The 12,400-nt window shown below is 47.2% G+C and overlaps 1 protein-coding gene across 2 annotated transcripts in view; it reads right to left on the minus strand.

The window, feature by feature from the left end:
• KIF4A (kinesin family member 4A) overlaps positions 1-12,400 on the minus strand; it is a 107,872-nt gene that overhangs the window by 3,003 nt on the left and 92,469 nt on the right. The window contains exons 24-30 of one of the 2 annotated variants that reach the window (XM_045847500.1): positions 11,889-12,059; positions 11,375-11,482; positions 10,303-10,380; positions 9,839-9,937; positions 9,044-9,220; positions 1,104-1,220; positions 510-563 (exon numbers count right to left, since the gene is read on the minus strand). In XM_045847500.1, coding sequence (XP_045703456.1) covers positions 510-563; positions 1,104-1,220; positions 9,044-9,220; positions 9,839-9,937; positions 10,303-10,380; positions 11,375-11,482; positions 11,889-12,059 — 804 coding nt within the window. The remainder of the gene's footprint in view (positions 1-509; positions 564-1,103; positions 1,221-9,043; positions 9,221-9,838; positions 9,938-10,302; positions 10,381-11,374; positions 11,483-11,888; positions 12,060-12,400) is intronic. The other variant, XM_045847501.1, reaches the window with a different exon arrangement.

Here is a 12,400-nt window from a genome sequence, read left to right on the forward strand (position 1 = left end):
AGGTGAGTCACCTAAGCTTATCTCTGGGCCTTAGTTTCGTTCTTGGTAAAATAAAAGCATTACACTAAGTCAGTGGTTTCTACAACTGAAATCCTAAGAGGAAGCCCAATATGTAAACAGGTAAAGAGCAAGCTGCTTCGGCTGACAAGGGGTCACGCTGGGTCAGGTCACGTACATCTACTCAGAGGCATTTCCATGGAGCCACCATAGGAGTCTAGAACCTGAGTTGAAGGAAACCACAGGAACAGACTGCTGAGGGCCCTGTGATACCTACAATTGTTAGCCTGACCTCTGGCTTGCTGTTTTAGTCCTCTAATGACTACTTACCTTGGAAGTATTTTTAATGAAAAACCCAGGGCAAAACCGCTCACATGGAGCCATTCAAGAAATGCACCATGAATAATCATTAGACTAAGCGCACTAAAATGATTGTTTATCGCACAGAGAGCTGTAGGAATGAGCTCTGGCCCTCGGCCCAGGTAGGCGGAAAATGAGCGTGTAGATCTCACCTGCTTGGTGCTGGCCTTCTCAGCACACATTTTGTTGCTCTGAGTTTCCTGTTCCTGGGAGCAATACACGGAGGATAGCTACAATTAACTTGGCTCACAATGGTGACTGTTAGGAAGACCATGTTCTTGTGGGTCTTTTCCTGGAGCCACGGAATAGCTGGTTCCCACGGAGAGGGGCTAAGTAACTAATGTCTTGAGATGTCTGAAGGATCAACTTTCTTCCTGAAAGCTGCCACCTCAGCACGTGGCCCGTACAGTTCCAGCTAAGCCTCTGGATTAGCCTGATTCCACGAGTCTATATGCCTTTAAGTGTCTGCTTTCTGCTTCCTCGTTCCTGCGTCAGAAACTATGCAGGAACTTTGTAGCCACAGCTGGGAATGGGGGGCTCGTACCTGGGAATCTCCCAGGAAGGGCTGTGGTTTCTGAAGGGGATGCGTGGACAGGCCAGCACAGAGGAAGAAGGATTAACGAACTGTGTCTTTTTCAGATTGCAGAGGGAAGGAGAAGAACAGGAAGAGCTGTGCAGGAGACTCCAGGCTGCAGGATGAAGAACAAGCTCATGGGGAAGGTGAGGGGCGATGACACTGGTCCTACCTTGTCTTGCTGACGGTTCCTACACTTTGTGGGGTCACAGCTGCAGTCCGTGTCGCAGTTCGACTTCTGTTTCCGGCACCCACACTGCCTGTTCCCACACCAGCCCTTGCAGGAACACTGCAAAACATGTTCGTACGAAGACTCATTACTGACGGGGTTAGAGGGCTGGTTTAAGGGGCCTTCCCTTCATTTGCAAGCCTTTCTCAAAAACACCAGCAACTTTACCAAGCTTCTATCTCCTCAGTCCTCTCTTTAGTGAAACAGTGAGCAGCGTGAAGCAACATAGGTTTACTAAGGACAAGTCAAGCCAGCCAAATCCAGTTCGGTGGGCATAAAACACTCGAAGGACAGATCAGAGAGAGAGAGAGCGCGTAACAATGCAGGGCAACTGACAGAGACTCTCAGGATAAGTTTCTGGGCAGAGTAAAGAAATTTGAGCTGCACGGTTGCAGAGTTTGGTGTATTTAAGGCCTGGGCACAGTTGCTCGATGTTTTGGAGTCTCCCTAACAGTACTTCATCCAGCTCACATTTCTACAGTTGTTCAGTGTCAGCCTGGGTTTTGCCCTCAGCACCTGAATCGTTCAGCATTTTCATGAGTCACTGATGATATGGAATATCTTTTACATCTGTATAGCACTTTACTGTCTGCAGAGTACTTTCATATAGTGTACGAAAACCAAGTACCATTTGAATCTCAAAACTTGTCTGCAAGGTAGGCATGCGAAGTGGCTGTAACCACAACACAAAGCTGGAAGGATGACTGATACGTAACAGAACAGAACCATAATTCACAAATATTCTGACAGGCTGAAATTACGGGCTGAAAGTAAAAGAAAAGTTATAACAGGGATCCGTGCAAGTCTGGCATTTAGGTGCCCTCCAAACTCAGCCACATGAGTGTAACATGGTGGGAGGGAAGATCTGGCTGAAAATTAGTGTTTGCACAAAAGGCCTGGGGGATTGGAGGCATTGTCAAGTTCCAGGAGTTCAAAGTGCAAAACGGCCGTCCAAACCCAAACACAGTCAGGCAGACATCTGGGGCGCGGAAGTCACAACAGCAACTGCCTCGCTGTGCCTTCGGTCAGCCAGAGCCCATTTGAAGCAATCTGTCCCATTATACGGCTGCAGCATCTTGTCCGGCATAGAAAATCATAGACAATAAAACCGCCCCTGCATTCGTGGCCCTCTCCTAATAAAGAAAATATGACAGATGTCACTGAGGTCTCCTTTCTCATCCCTCCTCCCTCCCAGGGGCAAGCAAAGTCTCTCTGATTAAGCGGTTTTTATTCCTGCACATGTCTTTTTACCACAATTGAATTTTTATCAATACAGGGAATTTTCTGACATGGTTTCAAACTTTATGCGAACACATGTAGCTCCTCTGGTTGCATTCCTTTTCACTCTATGAACAGGCCACTCTTCATCCCTACTGCTCACAGCACCATGTTTCACACGTACCGACAAGGCTGCGGTAGTAGTTGACATTAATGTGTGCCAGGCACTGTTAGAATTGCTTTCCATGTATTCAACCTGCCTAATCAAAAAGCATGTTTCCTTGTGGACACATTCAGGAGTTCACTGTGTGTATGTGTAATAAAGAGAACATTATGCCCTGGTTGGTGTGGCTCAGTGGATTGAGTGCCAGCTTGTGAACCAAACGGTTGCTGGTTTGATTCCCAGTCAGGGCACATGCCTAGGTTGTGGGCCAGGTCCCCGGTTGGGGGCACACGAGAGGCAAGCACACATTGATGTTTCTCTCCCTCTCTTTCTCCCTCCCTTCCCCTCTCTCTAAAAAATAAATAAAATCTTTTTAGCCCTGGCTGGCGTAGCTCAGTGGATTGAGCGCGGGCTGTGAACCAGGCATCGCAGGTTTGATTCCCAGTCAGGGCACATGCCTAGGTTGCAGGCCACGGCCCCCAGCAACCGCACATTCATGTTTTTTCTTTCTTTCTCTCTCTCTCTCTCCCCCTCTCTCCTTCCCTTCCCTCTCTAAAAATAAATAAATAAAATCTTAAAAAAATAAAATCTTTTTAAAAAAGAGGACATTAAACCAAAAAGAGACAGGTGACCAGCCTTATGGAAAGCGATGTTATAAGAGAAACAATGGAAGAAAGTGGGATAGTTTGGCCTGGAACGAACAGGTGGCAGAGCTCACAGCATGATGGGTGAGTCAGAGGAGACGTCAAGCGACCGTCTAAAGCTCGGCGCGGTGTTTGAAGCACCTCTTTAATAGCCCCGCTCTAATTATCCCCAACTATTCATCCTGGCATGACGATGGTTTCCGTAAAACTTCTGACCACAGGACACACTTCTGTCATCTGAAGTGACATGGGGTCAGTTGAACTCCACTTTCCCAGCACAGTTGTTCAAACCCTGAACATCGTTTTCACTCCCCAGTGCCCCTCTGTCCAAGTCCTCTCAAAGCTAAATATACCCAGAGCGCCGTCAGTGATTCAGCACGTGGCATGGCTTCCAAGAATCCTCACCAGCTGGACTATAGACCACTTTGCCCAAGTTCATCTTTCACTGAGACATCTAGAAATAAGCATCACTTTCTAGATGTGCTGGGACCGTGGTGAAGTGGACCGACACAGCCACCTCCCTGGTTACAGACCCGACAGTTTTGTGAATGAAGACTAAAATCACAGTAGCTTCCCCTCCTTCATGTCTTTGTGGATTCATCCTGGGCTTACAGTTAAATTCAAGCCCTTTGTCTCTCTCTGACGACAACTATCCTCATTATTCTGCAGTTGTGAAGGTCAAAAACCCCATAATTAATGTCTTTTTTGATTATGAGAATAATATATATCACTTTATAAAATTTCCAAATCAAAACCGTGACTTTGCCCTGGCTGGTGTGGCTGAGTGGATCCAGTGCCAGCCTGCAAACTGGAAGTCTGCCGGTTCGATTCCCAGTCAGGGCACATGCCTGGGTTGTGGGCTGGGTCCCCAGTTGGGGGCACGCGAGAGGCAACCAACTGAGGTATCTCTCACACGTTGATGTTTCTCTCCCTCCCTTCCCCTCTCTCTAAAATTAAAGAAATAAAATCTTAAAAAACAATAAAAAAACCTGTGATTTTTAATATTTCATAGCTGTAATATAGTATTGCATGATGTGAAAAATCTCAATTTGTTAAACCAGTCCCCTACATTAGCTATTCAGATTGCTTTGAAAGAAATTGCTTGCTATTAAAAACGACGTTACAGCGAACAACCTGGTACATAAATATGACCCAGATCTCACCGGGATTGACAAGGCCCTCCACGATCAGGGCCCTGGCTCCCCTCTGATCCGACCTGGGACTACTGTCTCCCACTTCTCAACACACCGTGGCCCCACACAGTGGTCTTTTGCGCTGCTCCTTCATAAAGCAGACTCACCCTGCCCCGAGGTCTCTGCATTTGCAGTTTCCTTGTCCTAATGTTCCTGCTCTGGTTCTTTCCTGACTTGCCCCTTCACTCTGTTCAGATCTCAGCTTAAACATCTCCTCCTGAGAGAGGCACTCTACTGAAGGACTCTTTGCCCACCCCATCTGAGACTTCACTGTATTTTCTTTGTATCTCTTATCATCTAAAATGATTTTGTAGGTTTTTCCGGTAACTGTGTGTCTCTCCCCACAAGAATGTCTCTCTTCAGTATTGTGAGGCCCAGGATCTTCCGTCTTGTGCTCTGTATCCTCGGCACCTAGGAAGAGTGCCTGATAATAGTTTGATGCTCAAAAAAGACTTGTTGAGTAAATCAATCTTTTTACACACCACTATTTCCTTAGAATAAATTCTTATGTGTGTAGTTACTGGGCCAAAAGATAGGAACTTTTAAAGCATTTTAAAAAATGTTTTACTTTTTAGAGGGAGAGGGAGGGAGAGAAAAAGAGGGAGAGAAACATCAATGTGTGGTTGCCTCTCATGCACCCCTTACTGGGGACCTGGCCTACAACCCAGGCATGTGCCCTGACTGGGAATCGAACTGCCGACCCTCTGCTTCGCAGTCCAGTGCTCAATCCACTGAGCTGCACCAGTAAGGAAGATAGGAACTTTTAAAGGCTTGACACATATTTTTGAGTTGCCTCACAGAAAGGTTTACCACGTTTACATCCATAATAGCAATAGACAGGAATGCCCATCTTAGTCATACCACACCTGACATTAAAATAAAAAACTAACAAATCTTTGCTTCTTTGAATAAGACAGGACAAAAGACAGAGTTCTACGACACATCCTAGAGACACCCCACCAGGATGACACTGATCCATGGGTTGCTATAGGCTGGGTATGGCCCTCTGACTGTGTACAAATTCATCTGTATGCCTCAAAGACACTCTCTTACCCTGCCCATGCGTCTCTGTTTCATGCGAAGGGATAATAGGAGAGTGGTGTCTGAAAGGCTGTCATAAGGAAGAACAATGAGACTTTCACATAGCCAAGAGCCACTGGGATGGTTTACAAGACAGCCTACCAGCAAGAACAACTTCCGGACAGTTACGGCTGCACCGTGAGATCCCTGACTACCAGACCTTTTCAAGGAAGCAGAGGCTAGAAACACACCTGGGGATGTTACTATTGAACGGCCGCGACACACAGGACATGTGTATGCACACGAACGTCATATGCGCTAGCTACAACTTCATCTCATTTTTACTCCTGCCAGGAGAAGATCAGAATGTAAGACAGGGAGCATGCCCTGTCTTACCACAGACAGAACCCCAAATACACAGGTGTGTGGTGTGTGTGTGCACACACGTGTGCATCACAACGGTTGGCAACCCACCCAGCATGTCCCAACACCACAGGTAAGAACCACTCTAACAGAGAACTTCTTCGGGTAGAGTGGGAAGTAGAGCTGAAAGGAACCCCTGGGGTTCCTTTAAGCCAGTGCTTTTCAACCCTGATTGCACACCCGCAATCTCTGGGGAGCTTTTCAGAAGGGCCAGGCCCTACCTCAGATCAATTAAATCAGAATATCAGGGGGTGGGGTCCCTAGCTCCCGTGTTTAAAAGCTCTCTTGGGGATTCTAATGTGCAGCCAGGCTTGAGAACTACTGCTTAACAGTCTATAATTCTTCTGGCACTAATTTCAGTGTGTCTTAGAATGAAAAGCTCTGGTGAGAATTTCAACATAAAGACAACCTGCCTAGGAATTAGGAGACTTGGGCTCTAGTCCTGTATTTAATACTGGCCATGACCTTGGACAAGTCACCTCAGCCAAGTTCACCTCCATTCTTTCATCACAGCAACACCTGCTTGCCCTTTTCTGCCAAAGGGGACAAATGAGAATATTTGTAAAATGCTTAGTGTGCTTCAATAACAGTACTGCGTGATATGTCATCTGTCACAAGGTGCTTTTGCATGCATTCCTTCTTTTAACTTCTCAGATGCCATACGACCCCATATAGAGGTAGTTTTATTAAAATCCATTTATTAAAAACAACAACCAAAGTCCATTTATAGAACTTCAACTGTTATTCTGGCTCAGTATATTAGTGCTGGAAGGGACATTATACATCTGTTCTGGTCTAACTCCTTCATTACACAGATGAAGAATCTAGGCCAAGGGAGATTAAGTGACTTGCTTACGGTCATCCAACTCACCGGTGACAAACTCAAGACGAGAACCCATGTCTACCTGGCTTCCAAACTATTCCTTTTTTATTTTTAAATTGTATTTATTTTCCAAGATTTTATCTATTTTTAGAGAGAAGGGAAGGGAAGAAGAAAGAGAGGGAGAAAAACGTCAACGTGTGGTTGCTTCTTGCACGCCCGCAACCCAGGCACGTGCCCTGACTAGTTATCAAACCTGTGACCCTTTGGTTCATTAGTTCTGTGATCAATCCACTGAGCCACGCCAGCTAGGGCTAAATTATTACTTTCTTCAACTCTAGTACACTGCCTATCCCTCAGCATGTTCTTAGTACACATAGGAAAGAAGGCTGAGCGAGGAAGCCGACATTTTCAGCAGTAGCTTTGGACAAGCCATCGTCTTGCTGTCTGCTGCAGTCTGCTTTGCACTAACCTAGTGATAATACCGGCGCGCTTCAGGCGGGTTGAAACAATAATAGTCGGGATGACCTTTATGCAAAGCATCAAGGTCTACAGCGACTGCCCATGGGCAGGCGGATCAAAGAGCAGCCAAAACATCCACGTACTTCAAGGTTAGCACAGAGGGAGAAGCCAGATTGTAGGCTGGTTCGCTCCCCTTAAAGCCCACCTATAGTCTCTTCTCGAGTAACAAAATCGGGGAGAAGCCTAGAAAGGAATCATGTCTCACTGTTTCAGACACAGGATTTCTCATTGATAGCAAATCTTGTTTACTTGCAATTTTCGTTATGCATTTCCTTTTTAGGCTCAGAGCAATAGTGCCATAACACATATAATAAGCTTTCCTTGAGGCAACTGTGCTTGGATTTGCTTCTCATTTGGAAACTCCCTCCCCAGGTTTTTAGGCCCTCGACGCCGTGTTTCTGGGTGCACTTTTCAACTCTGCTTCCTGTTACCTCGCTGGCCTTTTCATCTGCGTTCAGCTCACGCTCTCTACTTCAACCACCGTCGAATCCACAAATGTTCGCTCAGTAAGTGAATGAAAGCCAGGCATGCTCTGTGACAGTCCTCTAAGTGTCCCAACCCTCTGACCCTCTACTACTTCTGCTAACCAATAGCAGTAAGCTATTCATTGGGCCAGAAATAGTCTCCCAGTTGCTCCCAACATGCATTTCTTTCCCTTTCTGTCTTAGAATACAGCGACAATCTTCTCTTTCCTGGCATCTTCCTAAACTCTCTCTACTTGGTTTGGCTTTATAGTCAGTCAGTCACTCTTAAAAACGCCTCAGTAACATTTCTGAGATGAGCATGCTGAGGTTCTGTGGTGTGCTTCTATTTCTTTGCCTTGTTCTCCTGTTAGATTATGAGCTCTCTGAGGCGAAGGAGGAGCTAGCTCTCGGTCCCAACACACTGCGTTCCTGATGCTCTTTCCAAGCGACTCAATGCCCCTAAGACTGTCTATTCCTCATGACTTGCTTCTCACTGACATGGCTTTATGAGGCTCAGTTCCCCACGTGGTACACTCTCAGCTAATGAAATTGCCTAGCCTTCCTGGACGTCAGCTAGCGTGACCTCGGAACTGCTCTCTTTAGGTGGAATGTGGCCGCGGGGCACAGTTGGGGTGGCGGGAACGTGTAGTGGCCGGGAAGTTAATGTTTAAACCTAATACCTCTACGTGGGATAACTGTGTAAGGCTGTCTTCATGGAAGGAAATAAAACTGGCCTCAAAGTCAGACCGTTCTTACCTAGCCTGAAGTTGGTGTGTTTGACCTGAATTGTTAGCCTTTCCTGTAATTCCTGTTGCCCCTGAGCCTAATGGCCAAAATCACTGTATTAGGCAAGGAAGGTGAAGTTCGCACTCAGCTTCTGGCCTGTAATTTTGACTGATATGATGTAATAGAAATAAACTGGGCTTGGAGTCAGAATATTGGATTTCCAGTCCTGGCCATCACCTGGTTTCATAACCTTGGGCAAAGTCATTTGCCCTCCTGTGGGCCTCAGAGCTGTCTGTACAACAAGTAATAAGTACCTTGCTTACTTTTTTGTGGCAATGAATAGAGATACCACATACGAGAATGGTTTATAAAGTATAAGTTCTAGAAAAATGAGGACGCCTATCATGATCATTCTGGGAGCTGCCTGGAGAATGGTCTAGAACAGAATGCTGCCACCTTTCGGACCGGTAAGAACCCGCAGACGTGAAGAGAGCTGCCTTGTGCACTCAGGCTGCCCCCGTGACTGGCCCCGGGTTCCACACAGAGCCGGCCCGAGGAGCCCCGCTCCGTGAATCCAATGCTTCTGAATGGGACCGAGGGGCTCGGGTGCAGGGTTTGCGGTGAGTACATTCCCACCGGCAGTGGAGACAAGGACTGGAACCCCTGTCAGAGGTGAGAGCTGCCTCCTACCCCTTGGATGTTCTTCTTGCACATCTTCAAGAATTTTGTCGGTTTCCATTCCTCGTCATCCCCATCGTCAATATCAGTGTCCTCAGGCCCATTTACTGAATGCTCTGAACAATATTGTAGATCCTCGAGGTCCATGCTTTGCTCCAGGAACTTTTCTTTCAAACGGGAAGGTCTTGGCTGAGAACAAAGGTTTGGGATGGTCATCGAACAAAGACAACAGCAAGACCAAACAAAACCCCCCAAACTAAAAAAAAAAAAAAAAACAAAAACAAAGCAAAACACACAACACCAAAAACACCAAAAGCATGTGGATTGTAACTTCCCAGCAGTGGTGGCCAGCTATATTCTCAGAACAGAGACTTCAGACTCCCTCAAATATAGCCCACTTGACTTTACCAATCAGAAGAAACTCTGCTTCCACCTTTGGCCTTGCAGAGTCTTTGAAGGGACAGAAACTGCAGGGGGGGGGCGGGGAGGCTGAGCAATCTGAGGGAGGAAGGAGAGACTAATGACCTGATAAGTGTCTTTGGACGGACAGCTGAATGCTGCTTTCTTTGGCTCCTCCCCCTCAGCTGTGTTACATAACGTCTGTATGTGGCCAAGAGTCAGTCTCCCGGGGAGGGAGAAGGGTTATTTTTCTCCAGATTGCACTAGACTTTTATCTGGGGCTCCAAGGAAAAGCGAGATGCTGGAATTTGGAAATTTTACCTGCCAACCTCTTCTAAAAGGCGGTTTTAAGCACACTCACTCCAAACCTTGGCTATGCGAAGGCAGCGAGGGCACTAAGCAGTTTACCTGAGGTGGGATATATTCGAAAGAAGAGTCTGGAGAGAGAGGGGTATCCTTAGGAAGATGAGGTTTCTGTTTGCTGGCTACTTGAAGGAGAGTCAGTTTCTATTCAAAAAGAAGAGACAAGGTACATATTGCAGGGCAGCTTCCGAGGGTGTTCGTGGCTCCAACATCGAGATTCCTAAACTAGCTTAATTTTCAAGCATATGAAAGTGAGGCAGGGTAAGAGTAAAGTAGGCTGAAGGACTCCCACTTTACAAGATCGGGAATAGATTCCGAAAAGAGCAAACTGTAAAAAAAAATTTGCGTTTATACCATTTTGAAATGCACCTGACAACATCACAAGGAAACTCAATGTCAACTTGCTAAAATACAGCCACATTATCACACTCGGGGGCTGCTCCCAAGGGTTGGCCTCAGTTGCAACAGGGTCTCCCAGGCCTTGTTCCGTGGGTGGGAGGCTGGATTACCTGCTTTATGATTTCATTCTCTCGGAGAAGCTGCTTATTTTGTGCACACACTTCTCGCATCTTCTCCAGTTCTTCTTCCTATTTCCAGGAGTGCAGAGATCGGTGGGATTATTTTGGGCACTGCATGTGGGTTACCAAACAACTCACAGAGATGAAAACACACTGCTGCCAAGTTGCTGGCAGCAGATGGTTTTTGCACCGCAGGCCTTGGCACCCAGAAAAACGCCCGATTCCTACCCGTTCCTAGGTGTCCTGAACGCCACTTCTATCCCAACCCTCCCAAGCAGCCCTCGACGGCCATCATGGAAACCAGGGGCTCTGCCCCACACGCTTTCCTAGTCTTTTCCACTCTCCAGCCTCGCATCCCTCATTCACATCAGGATGCTGATTAAGAAACCCTCGCGGACAGCTCTGGTGCTCCCAAGCCCCAGATGTGTTTGTTCACCATTGCCCACGTAGGCTAGGCAGTGTATCTGCTACTCTAATAACAAGCCCGATTCAAGTCCCTGGCATTGAAGGCAACCAGATTCATGCATACGGCTTTAACTAGTTTGGTTACATGTTCGATGGGAGGTACCAAGGAAACCAGAGACAGGTGGGTCAGGAAAAAGATCCGAAGCGGGATTAAACAGTGCCCCGGCATGCTGCTAAAGGGTGTGGCACTCTCAGGCTCGGGTAGAAATTTAGACTCCAGGCATTTCAGCGACATGTCAGGTCTCAGCTTAGAAGAACAGGCTCAGGAAGACACAGCTGAATGCCCCTAGGATTCTACAGGATGATTTAAGTTTCTCAACTGTTGAGAGCTCAGAGTTGAGGCAAAGAACCAGGAGGCCTCAGAGTCTGGGATGGAGTATGTACTGTCATTTCTGGGCCAACAAGGAGGTTCTTCTATGTGTGGCTACATTCTAAATTCCCTTCCACTGATCGACTAGGGCCACGAAGCAGTAGGGGTTGCCATTACCAACCCTTTTCTGTACATAGTTACTCTCTGCTGTAAGTACGACGGTCCGACACAGACAATTCTCAGCCAGGCCCGTGGAACCCAGCCCTGGGGACCTTGGCCTCACTGTACCTGACACTTCAGCGTGCTCTGCAGCTGTTGTTCCTTTTCACCGACAGACACCTCCAGCTGCTTCTCTGCCATCTGGCTTTGCTGCAGCTGGCTGAGAAGGTACAGCACCTACAGAGAGATACAACCCAAGGGAACCACAGGAGTCAGAGAAAACAGGAAATGCGGCCCAGTCCAGGCAGTGCGCCCGATGAGTCCTTTGCGATGGAGCAGTGTGAACTGTTCTCTTTTGCTCTCATGGCCTGAAGCAGACAGGAGCAAGCATGACCGCAGCGGTCGCCACGCACGTTAACCTCAATACCAAGATGGAGGCTAAGAGCGCTTGTCACTGGCCTGTGTAACGTGAGACAAATCATTTCTTTCTGTTTCAGGTTTCCCCTTTGCCAAATTGGGAAAAGACTGCGTGGTCTTTTGAAGGAAATGTCACACCCTGCTCCCCTGCTATTATTTTTTTAAACTAACAGCAGGAAGCAATGGTGGTCTCTTCCTCAGTAGAGCTCTTGGCTCGCCAGCTTACCTTCTCTTGGTGCTGCTGCTCCACTCTGAACAGCTCTGCCTGCAACTCTGTCTCGATTTCGGCAAAGTGATTTCGCTCCTCAAACAGCATCTTCTGCATGTCGGCACAGCTGGCGTTGCTCTGTTTGAGGATGCTTTCGAGCTTGCTGACCTGTATTTTGGAGGAGACCAGCTGGAAGAGATAAAAGAAGACCACTGTGTTTGGAGAATGACCTTGCCCCACCCCTCAGGCAGGCAAACGTCCGTTTTCTTCAAACGGACCAAGACCAGTTACTCCACGTCCAAGTCCATTCTTGTGCTTGCGCGTCGCATGGAGTCTACCATTGAATAGTAACACCACCACCCAGGCCAAAAGCTGGTATTTCTGCTGAGATAAGTTGGAGCTATCCAACGACCATCACAAAGGTCGTTCAATCTCTTGCTCTGCCTCGTGGCAAGAATAAACCCTACGTGAACAGTGGGTGACAACTCCCAATTCGGACATTTAAGCAGTTCTTCCTTAATTTTAAAGAG

The sequence above is a fragment of the Phyllostomus hastatus genome, unplaced genomic scaffold (genome assembly GCF_019186645.2).
Source record: "Phyllostomus hastatus isolate PE091 unplaced genomic scaffold, TTU_PhHast_1.1 phas_contig_551, whole genome shotgun sequence".
Taxonomy (NCBI): domain Eukaryota; kingdom Metazoa; phylum Chordata; class Mammalia; order Chiroptera; family Phyllostomidae; genus Phyllostomus; species Phyllostomus hastatus.